Source organism: Lygodium microphyllum, unplaced genomic scaffold, assembly GCF_053477565.2.
Source record: "Lygodium microphyllum isolate KBCC unplaced genomic scaffold, Lygodium_microphyllum_v1.1.10 scaffold_142, whole genome shotgun sequence".
NCBI classification, from domain to species: Eukaryota; Viridiplantae; Streptophyta; class Polypodiopsida; order Schizaeales; family Lygodiaceae; genus Lygodium; species Lygodium microphyllum.
The window spans coordinates 170,437-190,171 of NW_028229625.1; the positions used below are offsets into that span (position 1 = coordinate 170,437).

Genomic DNA, 19,735 nt, shown 5'->3' on the forward strand with positions numbered 1-19,735 from the left:
TGATTGCTTTTCTAATTTCTGAGGAGCAGGAAAATTGTGGTGCATCTTCTTCAGGAGGAACTTCAAAAGAAGCTATCTTCTACTCAAATGCTGGAAGAGGTAGAGGCAAAGGTAGAGGAGGCCGATCTGGAGGCCGTGGTAGAAATCAGAATATGCAGCAAACTCAAGAAAACCAGTCCTATGGAGGAGGACGTGGTAACTCTAGAAGCAGGGGGAGCCAAAGAGGTCGTGGTGGATGGCAAAGAGGCTAAAATGCAAACAGCAATGTTGAATGCTACTACTGTGGTAAAATGGGTTATATGGCTAAAGATTGCTATAAAAAGCAGAATGACATCATGAATGGAAAATTGCAACAAGGGAATTATGCATCTTCTAGTAGACAGGGTGATGACATAAATGAGCATTTGTTTATGGTGCACCACATGACCAATTCTGTGACAAGTGCAGAAGAAAGCAACGATGTGTGGTATGTTGACTCAGGTGCATCAAACCATATGACAGGTCATGCAGAATGGATGCAGGATGCAAGAAAAATGAAAAAACCAGGATTTGTGGAGACTGGTGATGATACTGCACATCCTATTGTGCAGATTGGAAAAATTCCTTTATCTATGCATGATGGGAAAAAGAAATACATGTCGGATGTATTTCATGTCCCGAATATCACCAAGAACCTGGTTTCTGTTGGTCAAATGGTTGAGCAGGGCTTGTAGGTCAGATTTAATTCTCATGGATGCTTTGTTGAGGATATAAAAAATAAAGGTTGCTTTATAGCAAAAGGAAAGAAGAAGGGTAGAATGTTTACGTTGGATGCAGACATGTCTGAATTAAGTGCAGCAATGTTTGCATATGGGACGAGTGTAGTTGCAGATATTGATATCTGGCATAAACGCATTGGTCATGTTAATGTACAACGACTTAAATCAATGCAAGCCCAAAATATTGTTGAAGGATTGCCTAAATTCAAGGTTGCAGAAATGCATAAGGTATGTGAAGCCTGTTAATTTGGAAAGCAGGCAAAGAAACCATTTCCTAGACATGTTCAAGAGAGTAAGAAGCCATTGGAATTAATCCACTCTGATGTGTGGACTACTAAAGCTGCATCTCTTAGAGGCTGTCATTATTTTGTCACTTTTATTGATGACTATAGCAGAAAATTTTGGGTATATTTTATGAAAAAGAAAAGTGAAGTTTTTGGGCATTTCAAAACTCTTAAAGCTGTGGTTGAAAAAGAAACAGGCCTGCAAATAAAATGTCTAAGGTCGGATGGAGGGGGAGAGTACCTCTCAAATGAGTTTGCAAGGTTCCCGCAGGAGCATGGCATGAAGCAGCAATATTCATACAGTCATACCCCACAACAAAATGGAATTGCAGAAAGGAAAAACAGGCATATTGGAGAGGTATCTCGTGCCATGCTCAAGGAAAAAGACTTACCAGATTTTTACTGGGTTGAAGCAGTTGCTACAGTAGTCTACATAATGAATAGGACTCTCACTAGAGCAATACATGGGATGACTCCAGAGGAGAGGTATACTGGTAGGAAACCGGATATTTCTCATTTGAAGATTTTTGGTTGCATTGCCTATGCTTATGTGCCAGATGAGTTGAGATCCAAGTTGGATCCAAAAGCTGAGAAGTGCATCTTTATTGGTTACTCTCTGCAGCAGAAAGGGTATAGATGCTATAACCCTTCTACTCATAAGTTTACAGAGAGCATAGATGTTTTTGATGAGATGAGTAGCTGGTATAAACCAGTAAATGTGATTGATGATGTAGATGCACAAAATGGTAATGCTGCACAGAATTCACAGTAGCAGTCACAAAATATTAGTGGACCTGGAGTGTCCTCTAGCAGTGGTTCACATTCTTCGCCATGGACAGGCAGATTGAGATCAGGAGAATCTCCTCAAAACAATGCAGATAGTGATATGCAGGTTTCACGAAAAGGAAAAGAGAAGGTAGATCAGTCCATGTTTGATGTGAATGCAGGTCACTCTTATGTGGATGGTGAATCCAGTGGCTCAGAACAGAGCATTGATGATGAGTTGGGTATTCTTTTTATTGTTACACCTGGAGTAAGGAAGACCAAGGATGTTTTGAGAGCACCTGGGAGTGAGCCTACTTTACGCAGGTCTACCAGAGCTAGGTATCCTGTGGACAGGCTGAAATATAATGGATTTACAGCCATTCACTATGCCTATATGGTCAAAGTGATACAGGAACCAGAACCCACTTCTTTTGAGCAAGCCATGGGAAAAGAAAAATGGGAGAAAGCCATGGATGAAGAAATGAATGCCTTGGAAGAAAATGCTACATGGGAATTGGTACATTTGCCTAAATGTAAGAATGCAATTGGTTGTAAGTGGGTTTACAAGGTGAAGCACAATGCAAATGGTTCTGTGAACAGATACAAGGCAAGATTAGTAGTCAAGGGGTATGCACAAACATATGGCATTGATTAAGAAGAAACATTCAGTCCGGTTGCAAGGATGGCAACCGTAAGAGCAGTCATTGCTATGGTTGCATCAAAGGAATGGTCTTTATATCAGATGGATGTAAATAATGCCTTCTTGCATGGTGATTTGCAAGAAGAGGTATATATGGAGCAGCCACGAGGTTATGTGCATGCTGTTCATCCTGAGTTTGTTTGCAGGTTGAAGAAAGCCTTGTATGGCTTGAAGCAAGCACCTAGAGCATGGTCTGATAAGATAGGACAGTATCTTGTCACTATTGGCTTTCAGATTTCCAAGGCAGATTTCTCACTTTATGTGAGAAAAACAAAGAAAGGTATTATGCTACTTGTCATTTATGTTGATGATTTGATTATGACAGGTGACAGTGATGAAGATATTTTTCATGTGAAAATGCTATTGAAGCAGAAGTTTGAGATGAAGGATTTGGGAGAGTTGTGTTATTTCTTGGGCATTGAGGTGATTAGATCACCAAGTGGGATACGGCTCTTGCAGAGGCAGTATGGATTGGACATGCTGTCCAAATATGGGATGACAGGCTGTAAGCCTATTTCAGTTCCTTTGGAGCAGAATGTGAAGCTGAGCGCAGATGCATGTGAGCTTCTGGAAGACCCTACTATGTATAGACGCATAGTAGAAAGTTTGATTTATATGACTATTATCAGGCCAGATTTGAGCTATGCTGTTGGATTGGTAAGTTCAGTTTACGCAGGCTCCAAGGAAACCGCATTTGGATGTGGCTAGACACATACTCAGGTATGTGAAGTCCATATTGCAGTATGGACTACTTTGTGAGACTGGGGTTCAGATACAGTTGCATGGATACACTGATGCTGATTGGGCTGATAGTATTTTTGATAGACGATCTACCAGTGGATATGCGTTCTCTTTTGGGAGTGCTACAGTCACTTGGAGCAGCAAGAAACAGCCTACAGTTGCCTTGTCGAGCACAGAGGCTGAGTACAGGGGCGCAGCAATGGCTGCAAGTGAGGTAGCTTGGTTGCATAAGCTACTTTATGATATGCATTAGCTTACAGATGGGCCAGTTGTCATTTATTGTGATAACATGAGTAGTATACACTTGGCAAATAACCCAGTCTATCATGCTAGAACAAAGCACATTGAGGTGCATTATCACTATGTGCGGGAGAGGGTTTTACTAGGTCTTATTGATCTAGTTTATGTCAGCACAGAGGATCAGGTAGCTGCCATATTTACGAAGGCATTGGGCGCAGAGAAGCTGCGCAGGTTCAGAGACCTGCTTGGTATGTAGGAATTGGGATTGAGCTCGAGGGGGAGTGTTGAGATATCGAGCTCCACTCGTGATATGCCAGGGTGACCGTTGTGCATTTATGTCACCGACTTGTCAGTTGTTGCAGATGCGGTTGATACACCGCCCATGAATAATAGCTAGATGACAGCTATCCTTATCTACTCTAGTTCGTGGCTCAGTTAGTATGCCACCTTAGTTAGTTGAGTTTGGTTTGAGACCCATATATAGGGTTCTTCTATTTCTATGTACTTGAGTTCTTTTGGCTTACACAACTAAGAATAAGAAAACTGTTTTCAGCTTTCACCTTTGTGCGTATTCCTCCATTGTGTAAGCAAGAAAGCTACAAGTGAGACTCCTTCCTTCTCTCCCACAATCTTGACAACCCTTACAAGTGCTGTCATCATTATTCATCCTGATCCAATGCCCTCATTGATGCCTTGAAGGGCTGCATGTAAGGACTGATCAGTCCTCATTGTATTCAGCTTTCCTTCATTGTTCAGTGCATATCATTCTTCTCTTCCCACTGTCTCTTCTCCTCTCCTTTTCTCTCCGTTTTTGTGATTCTCCTCCGGTGCACACTCACAAGTCCTAGACTGAAATACAAAACCTTGCAAAAGAGATTAGACTTTGCAAAAGTAGATCTTCATAGTGAGATGATTCAAAAGAAAATTCAGTAAAAGCAAAGGTAAAATAAAGAAAAGAGATGTGAAGTAGTGATGTGTGAATGCAAGGGTAGACGAATGAAGGAAATCCTGAAGCTTAAATAGCCTAAGAGTAGCCCAACTCATTATCCTAAGGAACTAAGAGTACTAAGTAATGCAAGACTAGCGTAGAGTACCCTAAGTGTGCTAGCCTAAGTATGGAGCCACCATTGCACACGGCCATAGGCAGGTCCTTGCCAATGAAACTCGTGTTGAGGTGGGGATAGGTTCTAGAAAGGATGATGAAAAATGGACATGCGAGGTATCTCAGTCAGCACAAGAGTGCGTTCTCTACAGTTTGATGATGTTTGGAGTTCCCCCCTCTTTGCCAGAGGTTGCTTCTTAATTGAGGATTTTGTTAGTATCATAATTGTCATCAGAGTGAATCCTAAGGAGGCTAGGCAGTCAGCAAGACTTAGTGATAGAGGAATTGACAAAGGTACTTAATACCTTGAATGGAATTGGTAGCTGGTTGGCAATATAATTCATTGTTGCAAGAGTGCTTGCTCATCATGATCATTCAGGAGGATTACAAGGTAAAACCTTGAAACATCAAATGAAGGTTCTGTTACCTGTAAGCTGATCCCCAAGAGGGAAATTTGTAGAGGCTTCCATTCCTCTCTTTTTGAAAGGCACTGACTGTTCTAACTGTACTGCTGCTAGATGTTCTGTGAGGTTTAGCTTCAAGCAAGTGTCTACATGTATGCCACATTAGTTGGTTTGCATACTTCTTGTCTTTGTTTTGAGCAAAATATTCTAGAAGGATTTTTTTGAAGGGAATCATTTAAAGTGTTGTTTTTGTTCTCAAAAGTTCTTGAAAGTTTAGGCTTTACATTGGCAATGCAAATAACTGAAGAGTGAGATGTATGTTTTTATTCAAAAATGAAGTTGAACTCATACCATTATCACATCAACTCTGTGATCTGGGAGAATCACAACAAAATTGTATCCTCAATGGCTGTGAGATGCCCAAAGCATGAAGGTTTTCTGCTGCGCCAAAAGGTCAGAAGACCGTACTGTCCAAAATGGAGGCATACAAAGTATGAATGCGTTTCTGCTACTGCAAGTGTAACCGATTTTCCAAACAATTATGATGAAGTTCTGCAACAAGTAAGCTTGCAAGCTTTATTTCAATGCATGTTTGCTCGATGTCAGGGTTGTCTAATCTCTTTATTGAAATGGGCATTCAACTTGAAACCAGTGTCATCTGTGTAAGTATGCAACATTTTCATATTTTCTTTGAATATTGACATCTTTCTTTTGTTGGCTTGCTTTATTTTTTATTTTTGTGCTTCTGATTGAGACAGTGGATCCAACTCATGGGCTGATGCAAACTTCATTTTCAAGTTAGAGCTGTTTGGCAATTTAAAGTTTCAAATATAGTTTGGACGCTTCATTCAACTCAGAATTAATGGGAATTCCTTACAATATATCACTTGAAAATTGGATTGAGTGTTGTACACATTCTCAGCATCACACAAATGGGCCTTCTTTAGGAGGGTAGATTTCACTTCCAACACTTAGTTCTTCTTTAAATCGTCAATTGCATTCGCAGCATCTGCTCCTCAAGCTACACTTCAGGTGAGATCCTAGCACCAAAGCACACAATTCACGATTTGATACCATATCAGAATGTTGTGGTGACAGAACACCTCCTATCTTACCTTATTTTTGCTTAAACTAAGATTTTCACAAGGCGTTGTACAGGCTTCAAAAGATCAAGGTGATCAAAATGTCCATACAATCACTCTTGAAAGCGTGGATTGCAGTTCCATTAAAGTTGGCTTAAAAGTTTACACAATTGTTAGTTAACTAGTTCTCAATAGACTTGCAATAAGGTCAAGCTTTTAAAATTGTTAAAAGGAAGCCCCTAAAGTTGTTACAAGTTTCAGAGTCTGAGCCAGATACTTTGATGATGGTACTGATTGTATAGACATTACATGGTGTTGTCTTTTCATATTGTGCTTTGCTTTGGATAGAGCTTTACAAACTCGTAAATGCAACTACTTTGATTAAAGCCTCTATAAATACCATGATATGAAGCTCCATGAACCCACAATACTTTAGTTTTATATTCAGCAAGATGTGGAATGAGTTTGTGAAATGGACAAGCTTGTTGAGCTAAAAATGCATTAGCTTTACTTAAACAGCCCCAAAACGTACTTAATTACTGAATCAAACTTGTTCTTTAAACAGAAATGTGTTTAGAGAGAGTGTCTGTGTCTCATAAGCACAACCCCACTTACAACATTAAATTGCCGAGATTGACTTTTTGGGCACGCATTTTGAGGTACATCAGTGTGCTGTCCTGAACAGTTTTGGCATGCTTTTCGAGGAATTTGAGGAAAATTTTGCTTTAAAACAGTCTGGATGGTTTTGTGATTGCATAATGTATCCCATGTTGGGATTTTGGTATTGGTGTGAGTACATTTTGCACTTCAGCTTGGAAGTGTTTGGTTGTAATTTGTGCATTTTATTGCAGCAATGGCTCAGCAAGGTCACAATGATCATATCAATATTTTGGGTGTCCTCACATAGGACAAATTGGATGGCACCAATTACTCCTTGTGGAGTTTCATGGTGTGCAATTTGTTGGTTGCCAAGGGTCTTTGGAATTTTGTGATTGGTGATTAAACTAGACCAGTGTCACAGTGCAGCGATGCAGAAGCGTGGGACCAAGACTGAGAGAGAGAGAACGTAGAGAGAAGAGAGAGAAAGAGACAGTGGAAGATGAAGATCTGCTGTATAAAGTGTGCTGTATACAAAGATATGCAGATATGTACACGGGCGCAGTGCGCGGGACTGCATGTCTCCACCTTGACGATGCAACCTGCTGTTCACCTCGAAGTCCGCTGCAGTCTGCACGATCTCCAGCCTGAAATCTGCAAACAGAGACGTAATCTGCACGAATCTCCAGCCTGAAACCTGCGATCAGAAGTGGCTAGAAGACTGCAGAAGATCGGCTATAAATAGCCAGAAAATAGACGCCAGAAAAGACAGGTCGGCGTAGGACGAGTCTGGGGGCAGCCAAGCTCCTCCAACAATCTCCGAAGCCACACAGCCTCACATGTGGTGGAAGACGCGGCCCGATACTTTGCCTCAGTAGAGGAAAGGGCTACCGTGGGCTGCTTCTTGCTACTCCATGAGATAACACCTACACCCAAGGTAAAACAGTAACCTGAAGTAGACCGCCTGTGGTCCACATCACCAGCCCAATCCGAGTCGCTCCAACCTGCAAGTACAAGATCTGAACCACCTGTGTGTGCTAGATAATGAATCCCTAAACCAGATGTCCCCCTCAAATACCGAAGTATCCTCTGGGCAGCGTGCCAATGCACCGTCTGAGGTTCACTCATGAACCCTACCACGAGCCCAACAGCAAAACAAAGATCAACACGAGTGTTGAGGAGCCAAATCAACGATCCAATCAACTGACGATAGCGGGAAGTATCCGCCATGGGAGAAGCTGAATGTGACGTGGCCTTCCAGTTCGGATCCATAGGAGTAGAAATGGTCTGACAATCCTCCATCGCAAAAGAAACCAAGACCTCCTGTATATATCTCTGCTGAGAGATGAAAATCCCCCTCTGAGACGGATAAATCTCATGGCCCAAGAAGAAATGGAGTAGACCCAAATCCGTCATCTCGAACGTCTGATGTAAAGCTGCCTTCGTCTCTTTGATCTTCTATGCATGATCACCTGTGACAATCAAATCATCAACATACAACACAAAAAGCACACAACCAGCCTCGGAAGTGTGTACATAAAGCTGCCAATCGGCCTTGGAACACCGATATTCCAACTGTGACTGAAGGAACGAATCAATCTTCTCGTTCCATGCACGCGAAGCCTGCTTGAGGCCATACAAGGCCTTCTTCAACCTGTAGACTTTCCCATCTAAAGATCCAAAGCCAGGAGGCTGCTCGACATAGATCTCCTCCTTCAAATCACCATTGAGGAAGGCCGACTTCACATCCAGCTGGTAGACAGGCCAGCCAAGGCAAGAACAGCTCGAATAGTTGCCATACGAGCAGTGGGGGCAAAAGTATCATGACAATCAATCCCTGGGCGTTGTGCAAAACCTTTAGCAACAAGGCGAGCCTTGTGCTTGTCCAAAGAACCATCGCTAAGGTACTTGGTCTTGAAGACCCATTTGACGCCAATCATCTTCTTATTCGGGGGGCATGGCACGAGATACTAAGTGCCATTCCTCTCAATAGCCTCCAACTCGTTTTCCATAGCTTTCTTCCATGGTGCGGACTGTAAAGCCTCCTTCACGGAGGTGGGCTCTCGATCCTGCATAACACGGGTTATCAAACAATAGTTAGAGCAAACAAGCTCCGTAGAATGTGCCTGGTGCCTCCGTGACCGCCGCGGACCATCCTACGGTCCCCACTCCTCAGGGACCCCCTTGATCCCTGAATCTCGGAGTGTGTCACGGGCCCAATGAGGAGGAGGCCGGACCTCTCCTCGTCTCTCTCCATCAGCTGAAGACTCTGGGATATCCACCAGTGGTAACTCCTCGGGGGTGACTGGTGGAACAGTAGACTCTGTATTGGAAACTGAATCGGAAAAAGGCACGGGCTCCAAAGGAACTGTCTCGGGAGCCCAACTCTCCCCTGGATCTCCAAGAACGGGATGCTCCTCACCCGCTGCTATGGCCGGAACCTCCACGAACCGCACATCTCGATTGGTGTACACATCCCGCTTGACGGGATCATACAAACGATAGCCTTGGGACTGAGAGCTGTAGCCAACAAACACCTGTCTTCGGAAAGTCGCTTCAAATTTATCACGATGAGTCTTGGGAATGTGAACATAGGCATGACACCCAAAAACCCTAAAATAAGAAACATCGGGCTTAGTCCCAAAGTAAGCCTCAAAAGGTGTCATCCCATCAATGGCTGAAATGGGGGATCGGTTAAGGATGTGAACTGCAGTAGCCACAGCCTCGGCCCACAGAAACTGAGGTGTCTGTCGGTGCTCCATCATGGTGCGCGCCATCTCGATCACACTTCGGTGCTTCCGTTCAAGAATGCCATTTTCTTGAGGAGTGTTGGTATTAGTAAACTCCTGGTGAATACCTTTATCTGCACAGAAACGAGCAAACTCATTAGAAACGAATTCACCACCCTTGTCGGATCGCAAGGTCTTCAATCGCCGGCCTGATCGGTTCTTCTCAAAGAGAAGTCAATTCTTGAAGTGGGAGAAAGCTTCTGACTTCAACGCCAAGAAATAGGCCCAAGTCATCCTGATGTAGTCATCTACGATCAACATGAAGTACGAGCTTCCTCGCAAGGACTTGTTCCTCATAGGGCCATAGAAATCCGTAGATACAAGCTCCATCGGGGAAGTAGACCGCCGCGAAGCTGTGTTGGGAATCGCATCCCTATGCTGTTTCCCACGAATGCAGGAGACGCATGGCTGCTAGCTCACCACTATGTCCGGCAACCCTTGAACAAGCTGTCCACGTGACGCCCTCCGAAGATAATCATAGTTGAGGTGACCAAACCGAGCATGCCATAGCTCTGACTGTGTCTGAGAGTTAAGAAGAAGAGTAGGGAGGGCGGTAGAAGACGCCAATTTGTAGATGCTATTCTCCTCATATCCTGATGAGAGAACCTTCCTTGACCCACGATCAAGGACTCGCACCGAATCACTGTCAAACTCCACCAAAAGTCCAAGTGAACAAATCTTATGAACCGAAAGTAGGTGATACCCTAAACCTAGCACATGCAAGACCTCTGAGGTATGGGTACCACCACATCCATCTGGAATAAGCTGCATCTCACCCCGTCCTGCAATAGACACCGAAGAGCTATCTCCAATGAGAATCTGCCCACGCGAAGGTCGCAACTGGGCAACACCAACTGATGAAGGAGTCATGTGCTGGGAGGCACCACTGTCAACGATCCACTCTCGAGCTCGAGGAGCTATCATCGCAGCATCAGAAGCATTCGGTGTAGAGTCCTCAATGACAACTAGATGAAGAAACGCAGCTGATGAGGGTGCAGCCACCGCTCCAGAATCCTTCGTGTCCTTCTTGTCTTTGTCAGGGCAATCCTTCTTTCAATGGCCGGTTTTTCCACAAATATAGCATGTGGATTCTTTGTCCTTGTCCTTCTTTGACTTGTTGTCCTCCTTCTTCTTTTGGTCCTTCCCCTTCTTTTGAGAGGCTTGACCTATCAAGGCTTCCGACTTGGAAGCATGCTATCCCTTCAGTTGTTCCTCTTGGTCCAAGACCATAAGAACCAGCTCTTTCCACCGAAGAGTAGACTCTCGCCCCGAAGCAATAAGGGCGGAGTAGAAAGCACTGAATCGTGGCGGCAACTGGGACAAAAGTGTGATCGCCATGTCTTCGGAGGAAATCGGCTTCCCCGCATTGTGAACCTGCATCTGAAGCTGTCTAAGCTTGTTGATGTGCTCCCGCAACGAAGAAGACTTGTTCACGGACAAGGTCCACATCTGCACCTCCAAAGAAACCCGCTTCATAAGGGTCATCCGGTTATACATCTGATCAAGCTCCAGCCATATCTCCCGAGCCACCGTCAAGTGCTCGATGTGGACTATCACGGCTGTAGTACAGGACAGAAAAAGAAAAGAACGAATCCGGGCATTCAGTTTGTCGCAGTGAGACTGTGCCTTAGCCAACTCCGCACGAGCATCGGAAGAGAGTTTGGACTCATCTCTCACCGAGGGCCTGTCGATCTCCTCCTGTACAAGCTCTGCCAAATCGTAGGACTCAAGGATGGCCAACATCATCACGCGCCAGATGCGGTAATTGTCGCCATCGAGCTTTTGATCTGCGGGAAGAGCCGGTAAGACAGGCACCTTCCGGTCCATGATCGTCTAGAACTCCAAGTCAATCTCTGTAGACATCTTCACTTGTAATGCCTTCACAAACGCAAAAGCAGCCCCCTCTAACTGTGAAAATGCAGCCTGCTAGGGCTCTTTCTTCTGCGTCCCGAACCTTCTTCACCCGCCGGAGGCGATGAAAAAGTAAAACCTGCACTTGAAGACTGAAAACTCAGCCTTCCTCCTCTTCAAACAGCAATAAACAGCAGCAAATCCACCAACTGGACTCCTTTCCCGTGCGCCCACGCTTTCTTCAGCCTTGTTCCGATGCGCAGCCCTCCCACTCGCCCTTGAACACTGGAAACGCAGCCTTGTGTCGCGATGGAATCTCCTCTTCAGGTTGGTTCTTCACTCAGTCAGCCCTTCTTCACTGCTCTGATACCATGTCAAAGTGCAGCGATGCGGAAGCGTGGGACCAAGACTGAGAGAGAGAGAACGCAGAGAGAAGAGAGAGAAAGAGACAGTGGAAGATGAAGATCTGCTGTGTAAAGTGTGCTGTATACAAAGATATGCAGATATGTGCACGGGCGCAGTGCGCGGGACTGCGTGTCTCCACCTTGACGATGCATTAAAATAGACGCCAGAAAAGACAGGTTGGCTGCAAATGCAGCCGACTGGTGCAGTACAGTCGGACTGCCACGTGGCAGTCCGACTGTGGCCAGACCAGTATCTGACATCGCTAACAAGTAGGAGGGTTTGCTCCTCAAATGTCTCAAAGAGGGGCTAGAGGACAGGAAGTTGTCCCTGCTGCTGCTGCTGACATTTCTCCTACAGAAGAACAAAGGAAATGGGACTCTAAAGATGCACAGGCCTTGTCTTTGTGAGGTTGAGTATAAGGCAGCCTTTATAGCAACAGTTGAACGTGTATGGCTGTGCAGATTGCTAGCTGATCTATAGGTTTTATTGGAGGGTCTTACACCAATTCTCTTAGATAGTTAGAGTGTTGTTGTAGTAGCAGGAAATCTTGTGTTAGTTCCTTATGCTGACTAGCTTAAAGGCTGGAGTCATAAAAAATAAATCGAAACTAAAATCAAGCGAGCACACACAAAATAAAATAAATTTCACACTTGCATATAAATGTATGCTCAACTATGACTCCATGTGGGTTGTGTTTTGCCATGATCCCGGTCAGCTTTCTTACTTTGTCGCAACATTGGCATAGCCAATGCTTCAAGTGACAAGAACACATTGTGTCTTAGCTCACATGAGCAGACTGACAGCATACATGCCATTAGCACTTTAACCAGTAACTTATCATCGACACATGTTACATCATTTCACTAACGTGTTACCTCACTTTGCTCCACATGTATCATGGAATATGAGTGAGTTATCATTATGGACTCCACATGGAAACCTCTTCATATGATGTATCACACATCAGACATAAAGTGCATGATATTTCATACATCATACCATGATTTGTGTTACTACACAAATAGGGTTAGGGTTTTTGATTCACGATACAATTAGGGGCTCTAAAGTAATATACGACATCTAGAACAAACCCTAAACCGTACACGTAAACCCTAATGCATTCAGAATGTTCACAAATTATCCTTGAATGGAGCCACAAAATTAGGAGGTTGCACCACTAGGAACTTCTCAGTAAGACAAGAGGGGTGAAGGCCACTGGCCCACTACCAGTGAGGTGGCACAGCCACGGGCAAGATAGAAGTGTTGGGCGCTGACAAAAGTGAGGTGGTGAGCAGTGAAATAAGTGAGATTGTGTCCTAAAACAGGATGTGCTGACAAAACACAGAAGCAGTTGCCAGTGAGGGAGGTTGGAGGGGAGAGGACAATGGGGGAGAAGAGGCACTTGCAGGAAGGCTGCTGACAATTGCATCCTCATGACAGGTTGCATTATTGCTATTACATGCAGTGCAAAGATCCTTATCTCTTCTTGAAAGCTGAAAACTGAAAATTAAAGCCAAGGTGGATGAACTTTATGATAATTTACTTGATTTTAGTGGTAAATCAACTTTACCTAAATCTTTTCATGAAGTCTTGATGTTTTTTGCAGGTTACAGATGCAACACAGGCAGCTTTGAATGATGGGAAAAAATTGATGGTAAATGTCTATACCAATTCTCATTCTGGCAAAAGCCATATCGTGGTTGCTTTTGTGATTTTTGAATAATTTTCTTGCTCGTGGTGTTAGGAAATTGAATTTCCAGCTGCAGGGTTAGAGTCTGTCTCAGGTACCCTTCCTCCCTTCAAATTTTAGAAGTATAACTGATGTTGCATAGCGATTTTCCAATAGGTCAGTCCTCATCATGAAATCTGTTGGTCCATCTGAAAAAAGTGGCCATTAAACTTCTATCTAGTGAATTAGAGTGGCTATTAACCTTGGTGTTTGCCTTATCCTTTGATCAAACCAAGTTATGCCACTATTTGGTAAAACATAGAGTAGGGCTATTGAAGAGGTGATTATTATGCAAGGTCTGGATTTAAATTACATGTGCAGAAGGATGAATACTTCCTGCAGGAACATGAATGCATTCACATGTTAAATGGTGCAGTCCTTTCAAGGTATCTGGGATTTACCACTTTTACAGATGGTCTGAATTAGTCTACACATGCAATAGGGTGAACATTCCCTGTAGGAACATGAAGGTCTTAGTATGCCACAGTGTGCAGGCTCTTTAAAGGAATCTGGGGTTACCAATTTACAAACAACATGATAACTTGAATGTTTGTAAGTAGTACAGACTAGATGCATAGCATTATAGTGTAAACATCATCATTTGCATTTGACTAACACTTAATCAAATGCTAAGCAAAGCATCAAAATTTCACGGCAAGGAATCAAAGATTATACCTTGGTAAGGGATTTGGATGATGTGGTTGAGTCTTCAAAGGAAGGATCAAAATCAAGCATTGGGATCCATTGAGCAATATTGAGTTTAGAAGTTGATATTGGGGTTGATTGTGTACAAGTGGTGGCCAGGTTGGTAGTTGATTGCTCATGGTAGTCTTGTGTGGAAAGTTTGCTTGTACTAATAACTTAGATATTTTGGTCAATAAGATTTGCAAATGCATTCATTAGAATTTACTTATTGATTGCTTTTATCAGTCATCATTGACACCAATTGGGAAAAATAGAAGATGTCTTTATTTTCTTTTTAACCTCAATATGAGATAGAAGTAGGATAGATTTTCCATCGTTGGATTTAGAGTGCAAGAATGTACATATAGAGCTTGAGAAAACGATTAAGAGCATACAACAAAAACTGTAATGAGAGGAATCATAAAGAAGATTACAAAACTAAGTACTCCTTGAGGCCTAGAGTGAATAGGCATATATAAAAGGATGAGAGAAAAGAACCTCCTAGTCATGGTTGTTTGTTGACCTGTACTGTAAAATTACCAAATGTCAGAATATATTTGAAAAACAGATGTCTATAACATCAGCATTTCAGACATAAATTTTTTGCAGGCAAATGTTTCTTGGGGAAAAAAAAGTAATGCTTTTAGTTGCTTTTCTTTGTTGTCTAGTCCATGAGTGTGCATAGCTTGCAAATCACTTTTGCCGAGTGAAAACAATTGATTTTAGTATGCATGAAGTTCATGAACTGTGGGAAACATAGTTGCACGTCTACATTAAATTTGTGTCAAGTTTTGAGAATGGGAAGAAAATGGAAAGCTGAATGGGACCATGTGACAATTGTAAAAACAGTTGAGAAAGGGCAGAATAGGTATAGATGCAAGTATTGTTGACATACTTGGGATGGTGGCTCATTATGCATAAGGGATCACATTTTGGGTTTGATAGGACTTGGTGTTGAAAAATGCAATGTAGTACCATAAAGTGCAAAGGATACATGTTGTACATTGCATGTGGGTGTTGGAGTGCAAGACTCCATGGCAAATATGGATGCATGTGTGTCAGATTTAGGAGATGCTTCTTATGTCAGTGACGATATAAATGTATCATCTACGGCAAGTGTTGGGCAGATTGAGCAACCTACTCTCAAGAGTAGTGAGTAAAAAGAAGAAGTGTTCAAATCACAAGGGTGGCAAAAGCATGGGATATACAAGCATATAAGGAGGTGAATGTTATTATTCATTGATTCTTTTGTTTAAAAGATATCTCTTTTTGGAAGTAAATAACCTATATTTTCTTAGTATGGTGAAGGCAATAGGGCAAGTGGGTCAAAGCTATAAGGCATATTCATATCATAGTGTATATATAAAGGACCTTGTGAATGAGGTTAAATGCATTGATCATGACTTACTTGACATCAACAAGAAGTGGAGATATATAGATGTGGCATTGTTTATGATAGATTATGGCTGTAACCATTTATGGTGAAATTTTTTCGAAGTTGTTGATACAAGTGAAGAATACAAGTTTAGGGAGTTTATCTTTGGTATTTTGAAAGATTTAATTTTAAATATTGAGCGGGATTATGTAATGGACATATGCATGGATAATGCCTCTAATTGTATGAGAATTGGTAATCTGATTGAGCAAGAATGGTCTAATATATTTTTCAATAGATGTATATGCCATTGCTTAGATCTTTTAGAAGATCTTGAAAAGCTTTTATGGAATTTCCGTATTTTGGCTCAAGTAAACAACATGGAATAAGATGGAAGTAGAGTTTTCTCCCACTCCCACATCAAAAGATACATTTTTATCCTTGAAAGGAAATCTAAACTTATTTTGATTCCAATTAATAGCTACATCTATTCTTCTATGAAAAGGTATTTCCAATACAATATCACAGTGACAAAGATCTCCCATGACAAAACTTTCATGATCTACATAATCTCCTATGTCAATTTTTATTTTTTAAAAACGATGGGCTAATTATTTAGCTTAATTTAACTTTTAAATACTATATATTCCTGGGAAGCAAAATAAGATAGCTGATGTCTTTATCAAGAAGACCTCAAATTCATGTAGTGTCCATGATTCATCATATAGATTTCACTAGTATGAGGAACATATATGTTTGTGATGAAGATTTTAAAATCATCTTGGGGAGTTTACAACTTGGTAAAAGAGTAAACTTTATGTTTTCAAGATGGATTTTTTAAAATGGAAAATAAGTTACGTATTACTAAAGATTTTAGGTCTAAAGAAATGGAAGAATGTCATGCAACTTCTTACATGGCTCATCAAGGTATTTTGGCCACAACCAAGACACTTGAAATGTATTCCTTTTAGCCAAGTCTTCGACAAGACATTGAATAATTTATCAAAGAATATCTTGTGTGGCAAAAGATTAAGTCTACAAGGCTTTTGGAACCATTACCAATTCCGAGCCAACCTTGGGAAAGCATTGCTATGGATTTTATTTTTGACTTGTCAAAATCAACAAAGAACAATGATAGCATATGGACTGTTATTGATAGGTTTAGCAAATAGGATCATTTCATTTCAGTCAAGAAGACTATCAAGTCTCAACAAATGGCTTTGTTCATCAAATCTTTAAGTATCATGGCTTACCACAATCCATCATAGGTGATAGAGATCTATGAACCACTAGTCTCTTTTGGCGAGCTCCTTTTGAAAATTTGGATGTCTAAGAGACTAGGAGTGAATGAAAGAAAGCACCATGCTTGAGGTTGAAAGAAAAGACTACATTGCATTTTGAGAAAAGCCCAATTGTGCATCACGCTCTTATTTGGAAAGCAAAAAATACCTATTTACACATAAGTGCATAGTAAGTGATATTTATCACATTGAAACATATTGTTTTGGCAAAAGCAAAAGCATGTTTGTGCACATAATAGATGCATTGTTTGCACGAGTTGTTGTACTTAGAAGAATTGTTTGAACTCAATAAAAATTTACTTCACATTAAGGAATAAGACAAAAGGGACTCACCACGTTTGAGAAACAAGAAAAAAGTTGAATGTGAACAAACCCCATATAGAACCAAGATGAAGCTCAAGGAAAAACTTGCAGAAGAGAGCCGATATAGAACTCAAACTTAAATTTGAATATCACCACTTGAGGAATATAGATGAATATAGGTTGGTTAGCTTATTGTGAGAAAAGAAGCTTGAAAGGAATTAAATGCTCGACACTAAGAATATAGAACTCTCAAACACAAGAAAACCCAATATGTATGAAGAAACAAAGACCTTAGAATTTAAAGTGCATTTCCAATCGACAAAGACAAACTAGTCACCGATATCTCGACACCTAGAGTGCTAAGAGACCGGCATGCTCCATCCACCCTTAAGGTAAGACATGCCTTTTTTGGGGAACCAAATCAGAATCTCTATTTCCCTACTTAAGCTCATCAAAGCCTTAATTAATCATTAGGAAGAGTATGTTAGGCTTGAGTTTGAACTCAAAAAACCTAGACTTTGATCTAACTAAATTTCCAATAGACATCCAACAAGTGCTCACACAATATGGTCAACAACAATAGAATAGAGTGCTATTGCTATGAAACCAACCAACAATAGAAAAGGTATTTATATTTGGTAGAGTATGTCTATAACAATACAATTTATACTTCTACAAGTAAAGCATCATTTGAGATCATATATGGAAAACCACTTTGATTACCTATTCTTGAAACCAAGGAGAAGATATTTCATATCGATAAGTTCTTCCATGATATAGACATAGCTTTCGTTCAAGTTAGGCGAGCTATCCAAAGATATCAAGAAAAACAAAAGAAAGTAGTAGATAAGCATCGAAGGCAAATGATTTTACAAAAAGGAGATTAGGTGCGGCTTAAATTTAACAAAGCTCCTCTAAAAAACTCTAACAAGAAATTATGGGTCATTTCAAGTCACTAAAAAAATTAATGATGTTTGTTACAGGTTACAACTTTCAAAGCATTAAGAATTGACAATGCTTTTCTTATCCATCTTCTAAAGCCTTACGAAGGGCCTTTACCATTGAACATGTAATGGACGATCCACTTGAAGTAATAAAAACTATCCAAAAATACTTGTAACTTATGAAAAAGTTGTATGATCATAAATACTTCAAGTAACATCTTGAGGACAAGACGGATTTCAAGAAGAAGAGATAAAACAAATATTTTGCATATCAATTGTTATCAAGATATATTGGCTCAATGATTCCAAACTAATTTTATGCTCATGTACTTTAAAAGATGATTTATATTATTTAAGTATTTTAAAATATTATTAAATGTTCACTTTTTATGTAAGAGTGGCCAATGACAGAATATCCAAGAGAAATTAGAAGTTTAGTCAAGCGATTAGATTGACTAAAAAGCTCATATGACTAAGACTTTACTCAGATAGTCACATTGACTAGAAGCCCATATAATGAGTGGTTTCAGAAAGTGAAATCAAATGCTCATGGTCGAAGAAACAAACCATGCATGAACCAGTGAACCTATATAAGGAAGCTCTCCAAAAGCTAAATTTGACAACTTTTTTAAAAAATTTAAAAGGTTACTATTTTTGAAAGTTGCTCAAATGAAAATTCTGTTCGCGTCAAAGACTCCAGAATTTTGCAAGGAACAATTTTATCTTCAGCGACTATCTCAAATTCTTAACCGTTTGAGAGATTTTTAGAGTAGAAGCTTCTTTCTTTAGAAAAGTGACATGTGGCATCTAGAAGAGAATATGTGTCATTTTGAAGAGACAAGTGTCCCCTTACACTTATCATTTTCAACAAACACATTTTTTTTTGTAGCCTCTGTTTTTTACTTTTGAGCACCCAAGTCCACACCTATATATGGGAGATCTCTCTTTTCAGTTGGAATAAGCTTTCATGCTGAAATTTTAGCCATATGCTTTGTATTCTCCTATATATCTCTCATCCAAGAAGCACTTTCTACTTAGTTTGATCTAATCCAAGTACTAAAGAAGAAAATCGGCTTGTTACCCGAGTTTGTAGAAATTAGGGTTTCAAAACTCTACTTTTCAAAATTGCAGCAAATCATCCTTTTGTATATGGTTCAAGCACTAGGTGCCCGTGGTTTTTTTTCAATAAATTCCTGTAAAAGGAGAGGGACCGGTTCCCCTCTCGAGCTGTTTAGCTTAGATGATCGAGATGTCCTAGGCCTCGACACAGACACCGACGACACCTTCATAGGCGGATACAGGGGATTATTGCTCGGGCTAGAGCTAGGCCCTCCATACCCACATGAGATTGTACCATTTGGAGCTCATTGTTACTAGATAGAGCTCTATGTTTTACACATAGCGATAGTTATTTTCCTTTCTTATTTTGCTTTGTGCTACATATTTTGCCCAGATAGTTGTACTATCATATACGTGATTCTAACTCATGGTCTCATAGGTCATTTTGGACTTTTGTAGACGTTAATATATCATTTCATTTCATTTCTCTCTCTCTCTCTCTCTTCTTATTTTCATGGTGATAATTGATAGAGTTGGTTAAGTTCAAAGTATTGTCCTTCTCATATTTTTGCCCGCACTTACATTCTCATCTCAAAGAAGTGCATTGTTTACATTTGGATAA

The 19,735-nt window shown here is 40.9% G+C and overlaps 1 protein-coding gene across 6 annotated transcripts in view; it reads left to right on the top strand.

Moving 5' to 3' along the window:
• LOC148008424 (uncharacterized) overlaps nt 1-19,735 on the top strand; it is an 84,460-nt gene that overhangs the window by 44,349 nt on the left and 20,376 nt on the right. For 4 of the 6 annotated variants that reach the window (XM_087674234.1, XM_087674233.1, XM_087674235.1 and 1 more), the window contains exons 2-4: nt 5,334-5,555; nt 13,325-13,372; nt 13,463-13,502. In XM_087674234.1, the coding sequence (XP_087530360.1) occupies nt 5,334-5,555; nt 13,325-13,372; nt 13,463-13,502 (310 nt within the window). Of the gene's footprint in view, nt 1-5,333; nt 5,556-5,752; nt 13,237-13,324; nt 13,373-13,462; nt 13,503-19,735 lie in introns of those variants that run through there. The other 2 variants (XM_087674237.1, XM_087674236.1) reach the window with 2 other exon arrangements.